A 24086-nucleotide genomic window follows, 5' to 3' on the forward strand; every position below is an offset into this window, starting at 1 on the left:
ATTTGCATTTGCAATGTATATTTATTTATATCTATGCCCCATTTATAAATATCTTTAAAGCGTATTTTAGCAGCAGTAGTATAAGTAGACCCTCCTGTACTTTTGTGACCGGGGAATGATGTGTTCAGTCACTGCTGTCGTCACCCACCACCATGTGACTGTACTTCTTCTGCTGTTGCTCCTTAAACGAATCCTTCACCTTTGCCCTCTTCAGACCCCCATCCCTGGGAGACATACAGAGTAATGAACCTTTAACTTAAATTCAATCATTGTAGCAATACAGCTGAAGACAAACCCATGTACACACCAGGCCAAGTCCACTAAACCTCCTTGTTGTGCAATGGTTGATTTCACTCTGTTGGCAAACTGCACAGCATCCTCTCCTTCCTGTGCGCACAGGAAATGAGTCAGTGAGGGCGTAATCAGTCACATTACACTATTATACACTTTCCAGCTTGAGCTCTCACCTCCTGTGTCATTGGAGGCAGATACCAGACGTTGCAGACTATAGCCCAGCTCGTCATCATCCGCAGCAGATAGCTCACCATGCTATATTTACTGCTGTTCCAGAAAGCATCTCCAAACTGAGGGTCATACTATATATAACACACACACACACACACACACATACTGCATGAGGGTCATAGTAGGTCAGTATTCAAACACACACACTATGAAGATCACTGCAACATCTGACCAAAAGACAGTACTAGTCTGTATATTACTGATTTATTCTCAATTTTATGTTATTTAATGATACTTATTATATTGATTTTTTTCATAATTATTTTTATGAATGATCAATTTAAATGGCTGCTACATGAACTATTTTTTAGAATAATTGAGTGTCAAAAATAATTATTACATTTAAATATATATTACAATTAAAATATAGTGTAATATTACACACACACACTATTGGCCAAAGGTTTGGAGTAAGTTATATTTTTTAATGTTTTTTTAATTTTAAAATTTTTAGTTTTTTTCATGCTCACCAAAACTGCATTTATTTGATCAAAAGTATAGTAAAAACTAAATTTGTGAAATATAAGAATTTCTAATTCAAAAAAAAATAATAATAATAATTTAATTAATTAAAATAATAATAAAAAAAAATAATTATAATTAAAATTAAAAAAATATTATTTTTTTCAAAAAAAACTGTTTTCTATTTGAATATATGTTAAGACGTAATTTATTCCTATGATCAAAGTTATATTTCCAGCATCATTACTCCAGTCTTCAGTGTCACATGATCTTTCAGAAATCATTCTAATATACTGATTTGCTGCTCAAGAATCTTGAAAAATGTGTCGTGGTTTCCAGAACAATATTTAGCATCAACACTGATGATAAAACAAAAACCATAAATAATAACTGAGCACCAATTTGAGAGAATCAGCATATTAGAAGGATCATTGAATAAATTACACTATAAAATATATTTAAATAAAATAAAATATTTTAAATTAAAATAACATTTTCAAATATATACATAAGTTACTATAGTGCATTGCATTTTTCAGGTCAACAAGAATTTATGAAAATCACCCCGTCACTTTACATTATAACAGGTAATGTGCATAAAAGACAAGTACTGATATCTTACCTTTATAGCCACGGGGTATATAGTTCCTCCAATTTCAAAACTTCCCTTTTTAAACATCATTACTGATGTATTATTGATGCACGTTCCTGCAGGGGCAACCAGGTGCAAGTATTAAACTTCAAGCGTTGAGCTTTAAGAACAAAGCTGTAGAGCAGGACCTGTCCTCAAATACGACTGAAACCGTATCTCGGTGTGTTTCTCATTGTTAGTATGAACTTACCCTCAGGGAAGATGAGTATTGGCAGCTTGGTTTTGTTATTTACATGATCTCTTAACCTGGAGAGGATGAGAAAACAAGAAAGATGAACAGACCAGCATGATACCATGAAAGACAGGATGAGGAAGAGATGGAAAAACTGAACTGATCACAACACACATACACACACACACACACACACAAACACACAAAACACACACGCATATATATTTATATACAGGCAGAGTTATACAGATATTAATAGGAAGTGAGGGATTAATTCTACATTTTCTCAGAAAAAAACTACATAATGAACACTTGCTATTTTAATTAATTTTCTTTAGTATTCCAGATTAAAATGTAGTGGTCATGAATGACAGATGGATTATATTCAGACAAAAATCGAGTATTTTAAAATGAAATTTTAAACATCATCTCAACATTTATATATTTTTTTATTTAGATTACTGGCAGAAGATTACTGAAATTAATAGAAAGTGAGGGATAAATTCTGGATTTCTTAAAAAAAAAAAAAAAAAATCTCTATTTTTTTCTCTATTATGGTATTCTAGAATAAAGGGTGATGAATGGCAAATGGATGAAATATTTAAAAATGTTAGTTTAGCATTTTCCTAATCATATAAAAATATAATACTTTTATATTAATCTTTAGATATAATTTTGATTACATTTACAGGCAGATTAGTACTGAAATTAAAAGTGAGGGATAAATTCAGGAGGAAATTTAAATAAATAAATTGATTTTTGAATTAAATTTATTTTTTTAATTCTAGATTTAAATATAGTGGTGATAAATGGCAAACAGATAATATTCAGCTTTACTGACATGATGGTAAAATAGCCTTTGACTAAACATGCTTTACAATGGCATATAAGGATGGCAGTTTATTTTAAGGACCAATTCTCACTATATCTAGTTGTTTATTATCATACATATAACTAGCATACTGACTGTATAAAGCACAAATCAATGATTTATTCTGCAGGAGTATATTTTAGATCTGACCCTATACCTAAACTTAACAACTACCTTCCTAACTATTAAACTATTAATAATATGGAAATAAGGAGTTTAACAGGACAGCCATAAAAAAAAAAACTGACAATAAACCAAACTATAGTATTGCAGAAATCATCTATGCATGAAATGATATTAAACTGCTGCCATTTCATACCATAACTATGCATGTAACATGACTTATATTACAAATATGCAAGCAAATGTGTGTGTGCTGGAGTAATGTCATTTCCAGTGCTGCTTAAGTCTTCAATGCATGTCAGAACACTGTTGTTTTTAAATAAGTGTTTCTGTTGTGCTGTAAGGCACAGAGCAGCTGACTCAGACAGACATGACCCAGCATGCAACAGGGAGGTATGTTTTTAATAACATATACAGAGAAATATATGCTTGCATTTATGCAGCTTTATACTGTAGAAAGATGAACTGAAAAAAAAGTTAACATTTTGAAAACCATGTCTGTTTGTTCTGTTTTTTTTTTTTTTTTTGTAGTGATTTGCTTGACTAACAATAAAAGAAGATCATTATGGTGGTTTTACCTCTGTGTCACTAGGTGGCGGTCTCTCATCTCTGCTCTCTCAAACCAGATATGAGGGCAAGATCTCTCCATGGCCCGCTGGAGAACCCCCATTAAACCACCATGAACCTGTCCTACCTGCTCATGACAAAAGGCTTTGGTTAGTTGTGACATTTTTTTTTTTACCTCGGGACTAAGTGTGAAGACAGATAATTAGTTCTTCTGTGACTATAATGCAGTGGTTTTCTAATGTTTTTGTTGATGCCACTATTCATTATACACACACATCATTTACAAGTATTAATGTAGCTAATACTGACAAATTAAACAAAAAAGAGTAGCAATAATAACACACAATATTAACAGTTATGTTATAGTAAAAATATTCAGCATTTTCTTTCAGCTTTACATATATATGTTTTAGTGCTTTTTACTTATTTTTTAATCACATTCCAAAAAAAAAAATTTTTGTTTACATAATATATGTGTGCCGTGTATATTTATTATGTAAATATAAATACAAACACATGTATATATACAATGGGGCTCGAACGTTTGGGCACCCTTTGCAGAATCTGTGAAAATATGAGTAATTTTCAAAAAATAAGAGAGATCATACTAAATGCATGTTATTTTTTACTGTCCTGAGTAAGATATTGTACATAAAAGATATTAACATTTATTCCACAAGACAAAAAAAATGCTGAAATCATTAAAATAACCCTACTCAAAAGTTTGGGAACCCTTGGTTCTTAGTTCTGTGTTCTGTTACCTGATGATCCTCGACTGTCTTTCTGTTTTGTGATGGTTGTGCATGAGTCCCTTGTTTGTTCTGAACAGTTAAACTGAGCAGCGTTCTTCAGAAAAATCTTTAAGGTCCTGCAGATTCTTCAGTTTTCCAATATCTTTACATATTTAAACCCTTTCCAGCAGTGACTGTATGATTTTGAGATGCATCTTTTCAGACTGAGGACATTTGAGGGACTCAAACACAACTATTTAAAAAGATTCAAACATTCACTGATGCTCCAGAAGGAAACAAGATGCATTAAGAGCTGGGGGGTGAAAACTTTCAGAATTTGAAGATCAAGGTAAATTGTACTTAATTTGTGTACCGGAAAACATACAAGTATCTTCTGTTGCTTACGAAGGGCAAAACTAAATGGAAAAAAATTATATTTCAACAAAATAAGACAAATTTGGCCATCTTCATCGTGTTCAAAAGTTTTTACCCCCCAGCTCTTCATGCATCTTGTTTCCTTCTGGAGCATCAGTGAACGTTTGAATCTTTTTAAATAGTTGTGTTTGAGTCCCTCAAATGTCCTCAAATGTCTGAAAAGATGTATCTCAAAATCATAAAGTCACTGCTGGAAAGGGTTCAAATATGTAAAGATGATGGAAAACTGAAGAATCTGCAGGAGCTTAAAGATTTTTCTGAAGAACGCTGCTCAGTTTAATTGTTCAGAACAAACAAGGGACTCATGCACAACCATCACAAAACAGAAAGACAGTCGAGGATCATCAGGTAACAGAACACAGTACTAAGAACCAAGGGTTCCCAAACTTTTGAGGGGGGTATTTTAATAATTTAATAATTGTCTGGTGGACTAAATGTTAATATCTTTTATGTACGATATCTTACTCAGGACAGTACTAAATAAAATATAACATGCATTTAGTATGGTCTCTCTTATTTTCTTAGAAAATTACTTGCATTTTCACAGATTCTGCAAGGGGTGCGCAAACTTTATACACACAATATACATGACTATATATATATATATATATATATATATATCATAGAAACAAAACTTTTTTATATATATATACAAGCATGTGTGTGTATTTCTTTATATACATTATACACACAGAGCACACATATATATTATGTAAACAAAAACTGTTATTTTGGATGCGATCATTTGACAGCGCTATATTTTTAAATAATGAATAATAATGAATAATAATAATAATAATAATAATAATAAATAAATAAATAAATGCATGTTTTTGTATTTATATTTACTGGATAATGTGAATAATTACTGGATTTATATGAATATTAATGTTATTGAAAAACATACTGAAAGACATAAAGTTTCAGTATTTTCATTCTGTTTTCTACATGATGAATAACAAAAAATTATATGACATAAATAATGTTTTCTAAAAAAAAGAAAAAAAAAAAGAAAAAGAAAACATTTGAAGTATTAAAATATGACTCCTAAAACACTCTACAAATTTATTAAAAGAATTGTATACAAATTATACCCAAAAAAATATTTCAATTTATTATTCATTTATGATGAATAACATAAAACATATGTTAAAATAAATAGAATACAGAATCAATTTTTAAATGCCCAAAATACCAATGGTGTCTCTCCAAACCTATATGATGTTTTCATCCATTAAACACAAAAATGCTAACTTGTTGACTGTTAACAGTGACTGTAACCTTAATTCCAAAAAGCAAGTGCAAATAAAAGATTTGAGAACCACTGCGCTAAAGTCTTATATCGGTCTCACTCACCATTGCATAACAGCCATCATTAGCCAGAATAACGACATCGATGGGCGAAGTGTGATTAGCTACACAGATGCCTCCTCTCTTAGGCCTGTTCTGTCTGAAAAAAACAATTAACAATGCACAATTAGACTCATTTAACACACAATTTACACATTTAACACAGATGGTTGTTAGTAAGCACCTTACAACTACAGGATCATGGGGAAAAACCGATAGACACAGTCATTTCAGTTCAGAAACAGCTTCCTATGTAGAAATCCAGCTCACTGGGCTTTGGAAAAGAGCCACCGTGTCTGTACAAGTCTAGACCAGATTATTGTTTCTTGATTAGACCAGTTGTTGTTGTTAAATGGAGCCTTGAACTCACTTGTTGTGGTAGTGAATGGTAGCTGAAAGGCCTCTTGCACAGATCCTGTAGCACATCAAGTGGACCAGCTCACTCAACCAACCCTTCACTCTGAAACAATAAAGGACTGTAATCAATATGATTTAATAATACATGGGTTGAACATTATTATGAGATGTCCTTTGTTAAAATGCATTTTTCATCTTTCTGCATTCATGTTTGCCATTTACATAAAAATAATGGGCTTTTCTTTGCTAAAGCATCTCTTTTGATATAAAACACTGCATTGTTATGATACTTAAAATGATATCTAGTTGGAAAAAATGGGATTGTGTGTTTGTGTGTAAATCATTTATATTAATCCAGATTTAATAATGCTTCTCACTTGTCGTTGATTGAATAAAATCTAAAAATTAAACACACTGTTTTTTTATTTTAATGAAAATTAGAACTGAAATAAAATGTTTACGAATTATTTGAAAGCTAAATAGAAATATTGCACAAATAATGCAAAATATAAAAAAATTGCTAAAATGAATTCCTTTAATTACAATTTATTAAAAGAAAATACTATTTAAATGGAAATCGAAAATATAAAAATAAAAGCTATTTCAAATAAAATACTATAAATAATACTATAATATAATAAAATACTATACTAGTGTCCACAAAATACAATATATGCTGCTGCTCAGCAGTGCTGGTCTCTTCAAAAATGGACAGAGACTCACTGGAATTGCAGTGCAATTATAAGTTATTCATGCATTTGTAAAGCATTACCTGAAATTTGGGAGGAAACCCACCAACGTTGTGCCAATCACCAGCCAGCTCAGCCCTATAGCTGTGAGTGTAATCCTACAGACATGACAATAACAGAAAAACATGACACCATTTTTATTTTAGAAACCTAATAATGCATTATTCGAAAACAATAATATACTAATGTACCTTTCAAATGTTTTTAAATGAAGTCTCCTACAGTATGTTCAGCAAGGCTGCATTTATTTGATCAAAAATATAGTAAAAACTGTCATTTTGCTAAATATTATTATAATTTATAATAACTTGTTTCTATTTGAATATTATACTTTAAAATGTAATTTATTCCTTTGATGCATGGCTGAATTTTCAGCATCATTACTCCAGTTAACAGTTATTTTTGTGGAAACCATAATACATTTTTTCAGGATTTTTTGAAAAAAGGTATAGAATACTTTTGTATCATTCTAAAGTCACTTTTGATCAATTTAATGCATTCCTGCTCCATAAAAGTAAAAATCTTTCTGATGCCAAACTTTTGAACAGTAGTGTATCAGGCATAAATTCTTGAGATGAGATGGTAGTGTACCGTAGAGGAAGCAGTATGCAGTATCTCACGACCACACCAACTCCCCACAGTACAGTGAGTCTGAGAGAGATGTACTGGAAGTTGTTGTTGGTTCGGGTGAGGAGGTTCCAGGACTGCAGCTCCTCGGAGGTGAATCTCTGCGTGACATCGTCTTCCACAATGCTCTCAATGCCTTTCTTGGTGAAGTACAGGACGTCGCTCAGAGTGAAGTCCCCACGCTCGGCCGACTTCGGCCGATTTCGACGCAACTCCTCGATCTCCTGCTCCAAAGATGAATTATCCCGCTGAATTAAACCTGAGTCACACAGACAAAAGTGCTGGTTCATTATAATTTATAATGATCAAAAATACAGTCAAATCTGTTATATTGTGAAAAAGTATTACAATTTGAAAGAACTGTTTTTTATTTGAATATATTTTCATCTGTAATTTATTTCTGTGATGCGAAGCAGAGTTTTCAGCATCATTACTCCAGTCTTCAGAGTCACATGATCAGTAATCAGAACTTTTTTTATAGTATTCTTTGATATACAGAGAGTTCAACAGAGCAGCATTTATTTAAATCAGAACTCTTTTGTAACACTGTTAATGTCCATTTTGATCAATTTTAATGTGTCCCTGCTGCATAAAAAGAGCAATGCAGTGCATTTGAATGGTAGTGTATTTTGAGCTTGAAGATGTCTAGGCCCAGTCGCTTTCATTATGGAAAGAAATCATGTAAAAGATTAGTAAATGATGACAGACTTTGTATTAGTAGGTGAACTAGTGTTTAATATGATGAAAGCACACAGAACACAGTGGCCATTCTGTGCCATCTTAAGAAACACATTCAAACAATACATCTTTATAACCAGGACTAATCAGATCTTGATTAATCAGTGAGGTATTGATAAAGAGTTTATAAATCTATGCAGGGTGTCAGTGATAAAGATGGGCTGAAGTCCACTGTGAGCTTGTGAGAGAGCGAGAGAAACTGTAGTCATTGTGTAATGTGTGTTTGCTGGAGAAGACAGATAAGCTGAGAGATCTCAGCACTATTTGTGTCTTGTCAGACCACTGATCGTATCTAGAGGGAAACAGCCATCGTGCAGCAAAACTAAAGCTGTTTACTTTTACGAGAACCTGAGGAGCGAAATAGAAAAGGCCAGCTCTTTTTTCCACTGAACACAAAAACTGAAATCCTGAGTAATTTTTATGCAGTGAGGAACCGACTGAGGTTTAAGACAATATTTAGAAGTAAAAAAAAACAATCGTTCAACCTCAGTTTGACATTGTCAATAATGGTTTAAAATTCAGGCTGTTCTTCACATAAAGTTATATGACAAGTCATACGTTGCACTTTCATTGTGCTTTTTCATCGTGTGAAAATTCAGCTTTGAACACATAAGTAAAATACATTTTACAACATATTGCACTAGAAAATATTTCTTTTAAATGGTAATAATATTTTATAATTTTGTGGTTTTTACTGTATTTTTAATTAAATAAATGCAGCCTTGGTGAGCAGAATCTGTGGATTTGGGATATGGGAATGGATAAAAGGTGAGAGAATTTAGATTCAGGGAGAATATGAATTTTATTTTATTTTATTTGGTTATAAAACACCTGGATCCAGATGTGTTTGTGACTGTATGTGTGTAAACTCACCATTTGATGCGGAATGTTTCAGTATCTCCTCTGCTCTACTTGCCCTTTGGATTCTGTGTGTTGCCCACTGCAAAAACACCAGGCAACACTTAATATATACTGTATGATTCCAATTGTTCCTGACACTAGGCTTTAGACTTGCATAATGAATCACAATTAAGAGCAAAGGGCACTTAACAATGTGATGATACAGCACGTTTCAGGTTGAGAAATGTATATCATCAGATTATGACACAATGTTCATTTGTCAAAAAAAAAAAAAGTGGCTTCATTTCCCCTTAGTGAGTGTGTGCAACAGCCTAGTGTCCTGGCAGACGTGGCATTTCAAGTAGTCTTCTGGAGTGTGTCATGCTGTACTCCTTAAATGTTTTTAAAACATTGTCAAAGTCATGTTTAATTAATATATATGCAGTTTTATGAGCTTATATCAACTTAGAGACTGTGATTTTACAAACTCATTACTCCAGGTTTACTATTTGCAGCGATATGTTATATTTGTTTCCTTAATTGGGTTTATCTCTTTGGAGCTAATAGGAAGAAAATCGGGTGTTGGAGTCAGACCGAGTGTGAAATAGCTATGAGACTATTGGTTAATATTATCCTGCACAGCTTACGTGACATCAGTGACAGAAAAGAGAGTTGTTTCTTTTGTGGAGGAAGTTACAACATTTTGATTAAGGATTCTATTATATTTTATGTTCTTTTTTTCAGATTTGGACATTTTTATTAGTGTTTCTATTTCAGTTATTTGCTAATGCATCTAGTTTTTATCTCTAGTTTTTCATCTAATATTTATATAGAATTTTTTTCTATATTTAAAAAAAAAAAAAATCTACGATAACAACACTCATCTTCCATACCTCTAAGGTTTTGAGGAGGATCTTCATGTAGGTCTCAGTGATGCCCAGAGAGATCCCAAACATGGCAGGCAGCATGATCAAGACCACCAGACAGGTGAACCAGACCCTCAGCACGGGGAAAAACACAGCCCAAAACCCCTCCATAACCACACGGACCAGACCGCTTCCACTACATACACTACAACACTGGGAGAAATCAAATAAACTTCATACAGCCACGTTTATTTATTCTAAAACACTTATAATAACATCAAAACTTGACTTTTGATGATGTGATACACACTTTTAACCTTCTATCTTTCGAGGCAACTCGGAGTTTAAGCCGTGAAGCAATATATTACACAAACAAATCAGTCAAACAAAACCTAGCTTTCGACTTTTTTCAGTGACTCGAACTCACCTGGTTTCATGAAATGCCAGCAGCTCTACAGGACAGAAAGCAAAGAGACTGATCCTCGCTGTCATACTCCTCTGACCCTTAACATGATGAAGACTGGAACTTAAGGTGTTTAAAAGGCTGTTTAAGGAACTTCTGCGGCATTTACACAGAGCGATTAGGAAATATCAATGCTGGAAGACATCCTAGACCTGTACAATTTAGAACAAAGTTCAAAAGCAACAATAGAAAACTGCGCCTGTGCGCCATCGTGAGGATAGTGTTGTAGTGCATCTCTCTCTCTCTCTCTCTCTCTCTCTCTCTCTTTCTAGTGTACAATTGTAATAAAAAAACAAATAATCAAATATTTAATTTTTTCTGAATTCTAAATGTACGAAGTCACAAATCTGCATGCATAATAGTTATATACAATACTTACACAAATGTGTAAATTAGTTTCACTTGAAGTTTTGCACACACACTTGTACTTGGTTGGTTAAATGAATGCAAAAAATTCAAAGAATTTCCCCCCCAGTATTTCACAGCGTTTTCCACATTAATAAAGAATGTAAGAAATTGAGTAGTAAATTAATGGTTATAAAAAAGTTACAGATATCAAACCCCTTGCAACAACAGAGCAATTTGGGCTTTGTTTGTTGTCCGTATGGATATGAAATCTTCTCTAAAATTAAGAAGTCTTTAATTGCTTAACCAAGATGAGACACTAGTACCAAATAGTTTACATGAGCAAAATGTGACTTTGTGTCTTAACTCAGCATTCCCGTAACTCAAACAGTAGGTTACAGCAAGATTCATTGATTTAATTAGTGGGCTTTAAACTATTGGCACACAGTCCAATGGAATACTAGATTATTAGTTATCTGTTCAAAGAAACACCGCAAAAACATATGTAAATTTATTTTAATATCCGAAAGAAAGGTCTCCTAGATCGAATATGAAGATCAATCATAAAATAGTAGGTGTTTTGTTTTGTTTTTTCCCCCTTTATCCTGATATTTTTCTTAGCCAGACATCTGTTCTACAGTCCAGTCCAGCAGGTGGCGGTAAAGCACCTATTAGCTGGATTGCCAGCCGCCTAAACGCTTAAGAAGAAGAAAATTGTTGTTTATTTTTTTTATTTTTTTAGGAAAGGGTGTTTTATTCCTTTTTTATTATTATTATATTCAGAAATAGGACATACAGTAGGAAAACAACATCTTCTGTACATCTATAAAGTCTATGGACAGATTACAAATAAGCCAAGGAGGTCAAGGGGTTATCAAAAACAAAGTAATGAAAAAAAAATTAAACAAATATCTTGTAAAGCTTACAGAGGTAATATGATCTAACAGCTTTTTTGTTTGTACACTCAGATATTGAGAGAACATAGTGCTAAATATTAGCAGCAAGCAAGTTCCAGAAAGCTTGTTTTGTTGTGCAAATAAAATTTGGTTAAAATAATAATGAAATTTATCACATAATACTCTGAACATAAACTTTTGTCATGTTGAGTAAAACCAGACAAAACATTTTCCCACCGCAATTCAAATTGAGGGTAAATATGGAGAACAATAAATTGAGACACTTTGCTCCAAAGTTTCTTGGTATGTGGGCAAGACCAAAATAAATGCACCAATGTTTCGTTTAGCTCTTCACAGAAAGTACAGCTGATATCCAAGTCTTTTTTCATTTTTTTAAGGTAATAGTTAGTGGGGTAAAACCTGTGGAGCATTTTGAATGAGATCTCTTTGACTTGTGCGGCAAAAGCCAAACTTTTTCCCTACAAATGTCTCCAACAAATGAGGACAAATAAGATACAGCAGTGGGAGTATTCCTAATATCCTGTTGAAAAAGTTGACGAATTGCTTTATTCTTGCTTTTAGGTTGCAGTGAAAAACAGATATTCCCAACAGTTGTTTCCTTCACATCCACCAGTGTAGGGAAATCCACAAGTCCATTAACCCCTTTAAGAAGTGAGATGACAGCTGAAGGGTTCGCATCGAAGACGATAGAAAAGTCCTTTGGTGAAATAGGGATACCAAAGTGATGAATAAATTCAGTGTAGTTATAAAGTTGACCATGTTGATTGAATAATTGATTTACAAGCAAAATATTATTGTCATACCACTTTTGAAAGAAAAGGGATTTGTTTTTGTACAAAATATATCTGTTGTTCCAAATATAAAATCTATGAGGATTGAAATTGTTTTCACACATATTTTTATCAATATTATAAGTGATATATGTATCACTGTATAAATAAATATTATACAGCCGCAGTTTGCAATCAACAGTTTAGCGTTTCTATTGCTTTTCAATACAACACATGATAAGACACTTATTCAACTTTTGCACTTATGCCTCGTGCGTGAAACTTGGTTCTAAAAACCTGTCATCAAAGAATTTAAACTTAAAAAAAATGTGTCAAACTGGTGATGGGAGAAAATAACCTGCAAAACTTTGAATCAACTGAACCAATTGCTTCACAAAATTATTAACTTTTTAGAAGAGCTCGAAATGCCACATGTTGGGAACGCCTAGGGTTTTCAAGAGCGATATAATGATACTAAGGAAACTGGTATTTCTTATATTATTTTAATGTATTCTCGTAATCCTAAACACTTGTTTTAAAGGCAAACACATCTACCATTTTCTGCATTTTATTTTCTGTTATTTATGTAAAGCTGTGAATGAATTTTTTAATTTTTTTAAATCAAATCTTTGCATAGCAATTATATCATGAAACAGTGGCATCTAACAATGCCTATATTTCGTTTTTTTATCTGTGCACTTATTCATTTGCACTGTAAGCAATTCATTAAAGTACATAAATAAAATACATAAAATACAATGCTGATAGGATTATATCTATCCTATCTATTATATCTATCAGTACAGATATTTATTTGCACTGTAAAAAACAAATACATTACAAAACAAAGCAGCTCATTATCAGGACATTATCCATAAATTTTATTGACATTTCTATATGTGCACATTTTCTTTTATATCTTTTAGTATATCTCTACACTTCTTTTTTAACTGCCATTTTCTCCTTTTTTTGCCTTTTTTTATGTCCTCTAGCCTTAGTTTTCGCTTGTTCACAAGGTCAGCATTGAGGAGCATCAGCTCCTTCAGGAAGTCTCTGGAGGGCTGGATGCGTCTCGACTTTATGACGTCATCAATGGCATCCTCCACCATCATGTCATGGCAGATCATCAGATATGCCAGAAACAGAGTCGCAGAGTGGTCGACACCCTGCTTGCAGCAAATCAACACCTTACCTGAGGAAACAAAAAAAGAAATATGGTCAAAAAAACTCATTAATAGACTATAACACACTTGATAATAGACAAGATATGGAGTGTGTTTGTGTCAGCCCTTACTTCCTGGCTTATTCACGGCCTTGTCAATGAATTTTGCAGCTGGCATGAAGCACTTGCTGATGTCAGAACAGTGTCTGTCCGTTGTAGGCAAGCTGTAATAATTGATGTGCAAGCCTCTGTAATATCTGGACCCTGTATTGACTGTTCCTTCTAGATCTTCAACATAAGATTTTCCCAAGAAGTAGTTCAAGTCCTTTTTGGGCGCTGCAGCGTTCAGAATGTGAGTGATGCACATCTCCTGCAGCATATCTCGGTCTGTTGCAGCCTCTCTGCACAAGAACACAACAGCCTTGGTTAGTCTTTTATATAAAACTATTTACGTTGTAGAATAAATGACAGAACAATGAGAGAAGTACAATTGTGTTGCAGACTTACTCATCTCCGATGAAGACCCTGGGCCAGACATTGGTGACATGTCTTTGTTTGAGCAGTGTACACTGCTTCAAACGATCCTCTAGTTGGAGCATGTTTAAAGGGACGTAGTTTTCCAAACTTGCAAGTTCAGATAACACTGTAGACTCTGGCTCAAGAACGCTTGGACTTGGTGCACCCAAATCCACTGGAGTAGCCAGATCCCATTCAGGTCGTGGCTTGAGAACGCTTGGACCCGGGAGGTACAATTCCACTGAATCAACCAGATCCTCTTCAGCGTCTGGCTCAGGGACACTTGAACCCGGGGCGTATAATTCCATCGAGTCCTTATCCCATTCACGTTCAAGAGGATCATCCAGATCCTCCTCAGAGTCCGGCTCAGGAACGCTAGGACTCGGGGTGTACAGTTCCACTGCATCAACCAGATCCCATTTAGGAGGAGCAACCAAATCCTCAATAGGTTTTGGTTCACGAACATTCAGATCCATCTCAGGCCATGTTGAGTTCGATCTGTTGTTCTGGAGGAAGGTTTTTTTCGTATTCCTCACTGTAGCATATTCTACTCTCTTTGTTACAACGAAGCCAAGAACTTTCTTATTCTTCATGGCTTTGGTAGTTTCTGACAAAAGAAGAAAAACATACAATGTGGCATTAGAAACATCTCTCACCAGATTAAATATGATTAATTAGTCCAAATTGTAAGAAGACATTTCTATTTGCATCTTTTCACCTTTTGGGCTGGCACATGCTTCCTCTGGATCAACCAGATCCAGTTTAGGTTCAGAAGGAACCACGAGATCCACTTCAGGTTCAGGGATACACGATTGCTCGGTATCTAACAGATCCATTTCAGGTTCTGGCTTGAGAGCACTTGGATCTGGAACAAACGATTCCTTTGGATCGGGAAGATCCAATTCAGGTTGCCCAACAGTTTCTGGCATTTTTGCCTGGAAAACTGCACAAATCTGCTGGAAGATTGCCCCCATTTTCCTGGTTATCTCCCAGACAGTGAGTCCTGAAAAAAAAGAAGAAAACAAACTAGATAAGCCTTGTCTGAGAGTTAAAAAAAAAAAAAATTTAAAAGCTTGAAGTTTGAAAAACCTTTCAAACCCCACTATTTTTAGCAGATAGATCGAGAGAGTGGTTGAAATCTAAACAAGGCATTACTTTCAAAAGTTTTCAGCGCTAAATGGAAATCTATCAGCGTTTGGAAGCCGGCTACAGGAATTCCATAAGTCAGATAATTTAGAAAAAATATAGCAACCAAAATTCAAATCAGCCTAACGGTCACTGACAAATCTGGAGGTTGTAGCTTGAGAGCTCAACGAGGTGTAGGAAAACAGTATTAGGTCTTTGTCACAGCCAACATATAATAATTTACTATTAGAAACATCTCTAACAACACAAATAAACATGAATAAGACATATGCATGTCTTCACCTGTTGGACTGTTCTCAGCATCCAGGCCACCCTGATCATTGGCCTCTTCCACTGAAGGTCCTGCTGGGTCGCTCAGATCTTCAGAGACCAGTGTAGGACTCTTCAGCTCTGAGATGCTGTCGTTCCTGTTCATCTCCAGCTGCAAATCTTTCACTTCACAGACTGAGATGTTGTCACTAGAGTTAACCTCCAGCTGCACACGCATCTCTCCTGGACTGCAGTATCTGCCTGAGACATGATCCACTGTCACAACCTCCAGCTGCACATCTAACTCTCGAGATGCACTGCTGCTGATAAGGTCGTAGATGTCATCGGTGATCTCAAACTCCAGCTGCACATCTTTATCATCTGATGCCCAGTAGGTGTCACCGAAGTAGAAGGCGTCATTGACGTAAACCTCCAGAAGCACCTCTCTCACGTCTGTGGACATTGTGTCTGTGGTTCTCATACTGACAGATAAGTAATCCGTATCTGGTAATGTCAGTTTGAACTGTAATGTTATCTGATACACACTGTCTGTACAGATTAAATATATCTCGATCTATACGGACTGGCGTTTGTACAAGTGTTGCTAGGTTTGTTTTCGCAGAGTTCACTCAAACGTCTCTGTTCCGAACATCACTCAACTAAAAATATTCTGCCAGGGCGAGTCCTTTTATACTGACTGGGTCTGTGACGTCATGAAACAGTGACGCGTCTTGTTCCAATTGCCATGGAAACGGATTGTTTACCAACGTCAGCATTTTCGCTTTGGCTCATTAGCTCAGAAAATTAATAATTATTTTTAATAGCGGTTTTCAACTATACTTCATATCGCGTTTATTTCACATTTAACGTTACTATGCTTGAATGCAGTTTTACCATCAAAAAATGATTCATTTAAGTTAAACAGTTAATTTTAATGTTTCATGATTGCATGGTTTGAATCTGAATCAGTCGGACGAATCCTTCACTGAATGAATTTGTAAGGCTACTGTAAGTACAAGACTGTTTAGATATTAAGCCATTTTTTGTGTACTTAAGACTCTAGATACTCCACTTATGGTCATTTCTGTCTAACTTTACCTTAATTGGGACTGATTTGTTCCAAATTATATTCCTTCATTATCCGATCACTTTCTTTCTCCGTCCTGCTTTCATCAGAAACTCCCCTCAGGACTGACTTTAACTATTTCATCGGCTTCAGTGCCTTAGTATATTTATTTAATGCGTTAATTTTGCATTGCAGAAACATGCCAATTCGGGTCAGAGTCGCGATTTTGCGGCTCAGTTTTGTTTTCTCTCTGGCTGCGAACCACGTCAAGAGCTCTGAACCGGACTATCTCTTTCCAGACACAGAACAAGGTTTGTGTTTCCATGCAAAAGAATCATATATCATACTTATTTACAACATTTAATTGTTTTATTCAGTGAAGTAGCTGGTAAGTGCCTCTGATATGCCAAGCGTTTCAATTAGGCGAGCTGGAGCTGCTGCAAAGTCTATGTTTCTGTTTTTGAAGTTCTGAACTTTATGCAATCTCACTCTATAAAAGCACATTTAACCCTTTAATAAATGAATGGTTTAATTTCAAAGGCAAAGTCTTAATGTGTAATTTTTTTTTCTTCAATATGATTGTCACAGGCCGGAGCGGACCACCAATTCAACGGGTCTCGCTCCTCCCCCTAACTTCCACCTCGAGGAGGTCCCACAACACCCCAATGAATGGACGGACAACCAAGATTAAAATGTAACAATTTTATTTGTTTAAAAGTTTGGGGAAAGGGGTAAGGAAACTTTAAAACTAATGATGACTCGAACTATTCTTTATCCACAAATACGGATTCCAGTCTCAGGAACACTCCTCTTCAGCCCTTCCTCGACAACACTCCACTTCGCCCTTAATTTCCCGCCGACTCCACTCCAGGTAAGTTTAAAGCAAGAGCTAGGCAGTTGACGTGCAGGGGTTCTAGCTCTCAGGTAAATACAGAGTTCAATTCACAGGTGAGTATTCACAGGGCTAAGCTGTTAGCGTGCAGGGGTTCTAGCTCTCAAGTAAGTACAGCGTTCAATGCACAGGTAAGTATTCCCAGGGCTGGGCTGTTGGCGTGCAGAGGTTCTAGCTCTCAGGGAAGTACAGTGTTCGATACACAGGTGGATATTCACAGGGCTGGGCTGTTAATGTGCAGCGGTTCTAGCTCTCAGGTAAGTACAGCGTTCAATACACAGGTAAGTATTCACAGGGCTGGGCTGTTAATGTGCAGAGGTTCTAGCTCTCAGGTATGTACAGCGTTCAATACACAGGTGGGTATTCACAGGGCTGAGCTGTTAGCGTGCAGGGGTTCTAGCTCTCAATGTAAGTACAGTGTTCCATACACAGGTAAGTATTCACAGGGCTGAGCTGTTAGCGTGCAGGGGTTCTAGCTCTCAATGTAAGTACAGTGTTCCATACACAGGTGGGTATTCACAGGGCTGAGCTGTTAGCGTGCAGGGGTTCTAGCTCTCAATGTAAGTACAGTGTTCCATACACAGGTGGGTATTCACAGGGCTGAGCTGTTAACGTGCAGGAGTTCTAGCTCTCAAGTAAGTACAGTGTTCAATACACAGGTGAGTATTCACGGGGCTGGGCTGTTAATGCGCTACTCACCACTGAAGATATTCAGAGGTCTGTATTCCAAGCAGATACGGGTTTAGTCGATGACTGACGGCTGGTGGGCCTTACAGGTGAAACTGCAAACAATACTGGGCTTCCCGCCCAGCTTGACAAGGGGGCACACGGGGGAGGATCGGCTGTTGTCCTTCGCTTCCCTCGTCAAATAAACAGCACAGACGACACGCACAAGGCCGGTGGTTGCCGACAGGGCCAAGGACACAACATCACATGGACAAAAAAAAAAGGATAAGGCTTTGATTTAAAAGCTTACAGGGATTGCTGCGTGGGCAACGACATCCAACCTCCTCCAGAGGCGCCTCCAACACGTCCGAGCTCCAGCTTACTTAAGGTAAAGACTGTGGTTGCCACCAATACACTACTCCTCTCCGTCAGGGCTCTTCCTACGACCAGGGACACAACCACGGACAAACACCACACACCACAAAGGCACTACAATTCTTCTCGTGTGTACACTTCAATATAGCAGCACTCACCACACTCCACACACTCAGTGAAAGAAGATCGGTGGTGTATTCCCGTTTTGGGCTCAGAGTCCTGACAGGGCGGGTCAGATGGACAAAGGCAGGAGGGCAGACCACAGCAGGCAGATATATCGTACACCGGAGTCTCTCCGTCTTTCCCAGCGATCTCCAACGCAAGGCACTACTATCAACACTGAGTAAACACACAAGCACTGAGGATTATCAGATCAACACAAGAGGGGGGGGGGATTTTCCACTGCTACGGAGAGATATGCAGTCGGAATCCTTTCTTAAAGGCAGTTAGTCTCCCTCCACATCCGTCATTCACTCTCCACAATATACAAGAAATGTTCATAAAGTCTTCACCCACCAGTGCACAGTGTTGTCCTCTCCCAACACGAATTCAATGATCTCCTTCACTCAGGGGCCTTCCAAACGTAGGATCGCTCCTTCAACTCAATCCACAATAAGAGGTAAACACAACATACAAAAGGTCGATCACTTAACTTCCTCCGCACTTCCAATATCCATTTTCCTTGGATTCACCGTTGCAGCCCGTAAATCGCAACATCCACGCCACACCAGCCACTTCCGTATCCCGTGGAACAACAGCAGAACAAAAACCTACTCCTGTTCATAAACCAGCCCCTTTTATATCACTGCATCCTTCCCGATCCTCCAATCGGTATCCAACACGTCCTCTTCCCACACCTGACATGTATTTTGGATAATTTCCCCACCTTGGGCCAACCGGAACAGAACTTATGTTTCACTTAAATTGGTCCGGGCGGAAATATTTCCCACACTACAGTTCCGCCCGGATTAGTCACCCAGTGACATGATCTTGTATAGCATGCATTTTGCATCAGTCATTTTGACTGTGTAAATATTGAATGTATGTGATCTCAGTTTCCTCGAATTCCACCTAAAATATTGTAATGTAAAATAATTCATACACACACAAATATAAAATACACACACACACACACACCTTGATACTTCACCTTGATATCTGGATACTTACTTATCCAGAGTGAGAAAAAGGCTGTCAAAATCACTCTGGACCCCTCACATCCAGCACACTCCCTCTTTGAACTGTTGCCATCTGGTCGACGCTACAGAGCACTGAGCACTAAACGACCAGACACAGGACCAGTTTCTTCCCTCAGGCAATCCATCTTATGAACAGCTGATAATAACGGCGAACACACTACACTTTATATTTATATACACATACACTTTATTTATCTAACACACATACTTAGTATACACTTACATTTTGCACATAATATACATGTATATACATAACTGCATTTTGTAATATACCTGCCTAAAATTGTCATTTGTATATTGTCATTCACTATCTACTTATTTGTATTTTTCATTCTTTTATTATGTGTTTTATGTTCTGTCTCTGTCATTCTGTTGTACTGCGGAGCTTCTGTCACGAAAACAAATTCCTCGTATGTGTAAACATACCTGGCAATAAAGCTCATTCTGATGATTCTGATTCTGATATTTTAGCGTAGATGTATACCTAGCCGAATCTGTAGGGGGCGAGAGCGAGTCTTTAAACCTGTATGAAAGCCTACTATGAAATTACCACATCAAACTTGGTGTGCTAACATGGATGCAGCTAAGATGCCGCCGGGTTTGCTTCAGGGAATTTAAATTTTATTTTTTTAAGAAGCTTCCCAATGAAAACCTCGACAAGACGCACGCCTGTTTCACACATAATCTGTCTGCAGTCTGCATGCAGTCCGCGGCATGTGCGTGTGGTGCAGAATCAGCTGTATGTGATGTATTTTGGAAACAGGAGATGAGCCCCTGGTATAATGCACCACCTGGCTTGAGAAACCCGTTGTCAAAGACTTAATGTTACTTTTAGTCATTATTTTATTTGGGTAGCACACATATTCTGAATGCCTTCGGCAGAATTCAAATGAGCCATTTTAATCTAGATTAATCTAGATTAATTCCAAGATTACAGTGAGATTAATCTAGATTAAAAAAACTAAAATGGGAAGATAATCTCATATTCTTTATCACATCACTTCACTGACAGGCGACATAAGAGGGACCTGAATTCAGCAGAGAGACGAGTGTTTTACAGACTTAACTACAAAGGTCAAGAGTTGACTTGACTCTTATAGATTTTTACATTGTACAGCCGCAGCTTGCAATCAACAGTTTAGCGTTTCTATTGCTTTTCAATACAACACATGATAAGACAGACTTATTCAACTTTTGCACTTATGCCTCGTGCGTGAAACTTGGTTCTAAAAACCCGTCATCAAAGTAAAAGAATTTAAACTTGAAAAAAAGAAATGTGTCAAACTGGTGATGGGAGAAAATAACCTGCAAAACTTTGAATCAACTGAACCAGTTTGCTTCACAAAATGATTAACTTTTTAGAAAACCTCGAAACGCCACATGTTGGGAACGCCTAGGGTTTTCAAGAGCGATATAATGATACTAAGGAAACTGGTATTTCTTATATTATTTTATGTATTATCGTAATCCTAAACACTTGTTTAAAGGCTATTTTCTATGCTGTTTTCTATTCTTTAAAAAATCTAACTACCTTTCTAATCTTTTTGTATTCTATTTTCTTTCCATTTATTATGCAATTGTATATTTATGTGTGTGTATATGTGAAAAGACCTCTATCTAGCTTGCTCTATTATTTTATTTTTTTATTCCATCTGTTTTCTTTTTATTTATTATATTAGTTAAAATCCCATGCTATGTGTACTGTGTTAACCTAACTGAGACTTGTTATAGCACTTATATATCATTGCTCTTTTTGTTGTTTTTGATTGCTTCCACTGTCTTCATCTGTAAGTCGCTTCGGATAAAAGCGTCTGCTAAATGAATAAATGTAAATGTAAATGTAAATGTAAAGGCAAACACATCTACCATTTTCTGCATTTTATTTTCTGTTATTTATGTAAAGCTGTGAATGAACCGGAAATCCCACACCTTCACGGAAAACAACTTCCACATTGCAAAAATAAGGTGGATAAATAAAAGCTCCTTAGCTAAAAAAAGTTATCTAACTATTTCAACTACTTTATAAAAGTAATGTAACTGATTACATTTGATCACTTTTCTAAATTTCCAATGAATGTTTTCAGCTGTTAATCATTTTCAAACATTTAAACCAGGCAGGGTTAACCTTACAGTGCTCAGCACTGACTACTGTCAAAAATCATTTTAAAGCACAGCACCACAAAATCAGACTTTAGCTCATCTTTTTACTTTGAGATCATTCTAAGGGAAAATACAAATTTAAAATCATAACAACATATAGTTTAATAGCTATGATACTGAAATATTTTTTTAAATCAAATCTTTGCATAGCAATTATATCATGAAACACTGGCATCTAACAATGCCTCTATTTAGTTTTTTTTTAATCTGTGCACTTATTCATTTGCACTGTAAGCAATTCATTAAAGTACATAAATAAAATACATAAAATACAATGCTGATAGGATTATATCCATCTTATCTATTATATCTATCAGTACAGATATTTATTTGCACTGTAAAAAACAAATACATTACAAAACAAAGCAGCTCATTATCAGGACATTATCCATTCATTTTATTGACATTTCTATATGTGCACATTTTCTTTTATATCTTTTAGTTAATCTCTACACTTCTTTTTTAGCTGCCATTTTCTCCTCTTTTTGCCTTTTTTTATGTCCTCTAGCTTTAGTTTTCGCTTGTTCACAAGGTCAGCATTGAGGAGCATCAGCTCCTTCAGGAAGTCTCTGGAGGGCTGGATGCGTCTCGACTTTATGACGTCATCAATGGCATCCTCCACCATCATGTCATGGCAGATCATCAGATATGCCAGAAACAGAGTCGCAGAGTGGTCGACACCCTGCTTGCAGCAAATCAACACCTTACCTGAGGAAACAAAAAAAGAAATATGGTCAAAAAAACTCATTAATAGACTATAACACACATGATAATAGACAAGATATGGAGTGTGTTTGTGTCAGCCCTTACTTCCTGGCTTATTCACGGCCTTGTCAATGAATTTTGCAGCTGGCATGAAGCACTTGCTGATGTCAGAACAGTGTCTGTCCGTTGTAGGCAAGCTGTAATAATTGATGTGCAAGCCTCTGTAATATCTGGACCCTGTATTGACTGTTCCTTCTAGATCTTCAACATAAGATTTTCCCAAGAAGTAGTTCAAGTCCTTTTTGGGCGCTGCAGCGTTCAGAATGTGAGTGATGCACATCTCCTGCAGCATATCTCGGTCTGTTGCAGCCTCTCTGCACAAAAACACAACAGCCTTGGTTAGTCTTTTATATAAAACTATTTACGTTGTAGAATAAATGACAGAACAATGAGAGAAATACAATTGTGTTGCAGACTTACTCGTCTCCGATGAAGACCCTGGGCCAGACATTGGTGACATGTCTTTGTTTGAGCAGTGTACACTGCTTCAAACGATCCTCTAGTTGGAGCATGTTTAAAGGGACGTAGTTTTCCAAACTTGCAAGTTCAGATAACACTGTAGACTCTGGCTCAAGAACGCTTGGACTTGGTGCACCCAAATCCACTGGAGTAGCCAGATCCCATTCAGGTCGTGGCTTGAGAACGCTTGGACCCGGGAGGTACAATTCCACTGAATCAACCAGATCCTCTTCAGCGTCTGGCTCAGGGACACTTGAACCCGGGGCGTATAATTCCATCGAGTCCTTGTCCCATTCACGTTCAAGAGGATCATCCAGATCCTCCTCAGAGTCCGGCTCAGGAACGCTAGGACTCGGGGTGTACAGTTCCACTGCATCAACCAGATCCCATTTAGGAGGAGCAACCAAATCCTCAATAGGTTTTGGTTCACGAACATTCAGATCCATCTCAGGCCATGCTGAGTTCGATCTGTCGTTCTGGAGGAAGGTTTTTTTCGTATTCCTCACTGTAGCATATTCTACTCTCATATTAACCTCCAGCTGCACACGCATCTCTCCTGGACTGCAGTATCTGCCTGAGACATGATCCACTGTCACAACCTCCAGCTGCACATCTAACTCTCGAGATGCACTGCCGCTGATAAGGTCGTAGATGTCATCGGTGATCTCAAACTCCAGCTGCACATCTTTATCATCTGATGCCCAGTAGGTGTCACCGAAGTAGAAGGCGTCATTGACGTAAACCTCCAGAAGCACCTCTCTCACGTCTGTGGACATTGTGTCTGTGGTTCTCATACTGACAGATAAGTAATCCGTATCTGGTAATGTCAGTTTGAACTGTAATGTTATCTGATACACACTGTCTGTACAGA

At 36.5% G+C, this 24086-nt stretch overlaps 2 protein-coding genes across 3 annotated transcripts; both read right to left on the reverse strand.

Annotated features, from left to right (window-relative positions):
- Position 1: 1 nt before the first annotated feature.
- Positions 2–10701, reverse strand: LOC113072791 (glycerol-3-phosphate acyltransferase 3-like). 2 transcript variants are annotated; one of them, XM_026245769.1, is made up of 13 exons: positions 10493–10701; positions 10093–10270; positions 9233–9299; positions 7586–7880; positions 7018–7092; positions 6259–6348; positions 5895–5988; positions 3384–3499; positions 1830–1885; positions 1610–1695; positions 468–596; positions 308–387; positions 2–224 (listed from the first exon to the last, which is right to left on the reverse strand). In XM_026245769.1, the coding sequence occupies exons 1-13, from the start codon at positions 10555–10557 to the stop codon at positions 125–127; spliced, it is 1431 nt and encodes a 476-aa protein (XP_026101554.1). In that variant the 5' UTR covers positions 10558–10701; the 3' UTR covers positions 2–124. The 2 variants fall into 2 exon arrangements, with proteins under 2 accessions (XP_026101554.1, XP_026101562.1); XM_026245777.1 differs by having other exon boundaries at positions 10093–10278; positions 10493–10695.
- A 2405-nt stretch (positions 10702–13106) lies between these two features.
- Positions 13107–24009, reverse strand: LOC113087315 (uncharacterized). Its single transcript, XM_026255568.1, has 9 exons — positions 23177–24009; positions 22802–23070; positions 22445–22699; positions 21199–21224; positions 15667–16207; positions 14957–15241; positions 14230–14845; positions 13855–14123; positions 13107–13752 (listed from the first exon to the last, which is right to left on the reverse strand). The coding sequence occupies exons 1-9, from the start codon at positions 24007–24009 to the stop codon at positions 13454–13456; spliced, it is 3393 nt and encodes a 1130-aa protein (XP_026111353.1). The 3' UTR covers positions 13107–13453.
- Between the last annotated feature and the right edge of the window lie 77 nt (positions 24010–24086).

This window comes from Carassius auratus, chromosome 5 (assembly GCF_003368295.1).
Source record: "Carassius auratus strain Wakin chromosome 5, ASM336829v1, whole genome shotgun sequence".
Classification (NCBI taxonomy): domain Eukaryota; kingdom Metazoa; phylum Chordata; class Actinopteri; order Cypriniformes; family Cyprinidae; genus Carassius; species Carassius auratus.

Coding starts and splice junctions, on each gene's coding strand:
- LOC113072791 (XM_026245769.1), bottom strand. CDS start 10,557: ATGACAGCGAGGATCAGTCTCTTTGCTTTCTGTCCTGTAGAGCTGCTG. Junction 5,989..6,258: donor ACCATTCACTACCACAACAA/GTGAGTTCAAGG, acceptor TGTTTTTTTCAG/ACAGAACAGGCCTAAGAGAG. Junction 225..307: donor GGTTTAGTGGACTTGGCCTG/GTGTGTACATGG, acceptor TATGTCTCCCAG/GGATGGGGGTCTGAAGAGGG.
- LOC113087315 (XM_026255568.1), bottom strand. CDS start 24,009: ATGAGAACCACAGACACAATGTCCACAGACGTGAGAGAGGTGCTTCTG. Junction 14,124..14,229: donor AGGGTCTTCATCGGAGATGA/GTAAGTCTGCAA, acceptor GTTCTTGTGCAG/AGAGGCTGCAACAGACCGAG. Junction 13,753..13,854: donor GGCCGTGAATAAGCCAGGAA/GTAAGGGCTGAC, acceptor TTGTTTCCTCAG/GTAAGGTGTTGATTTGCTGC.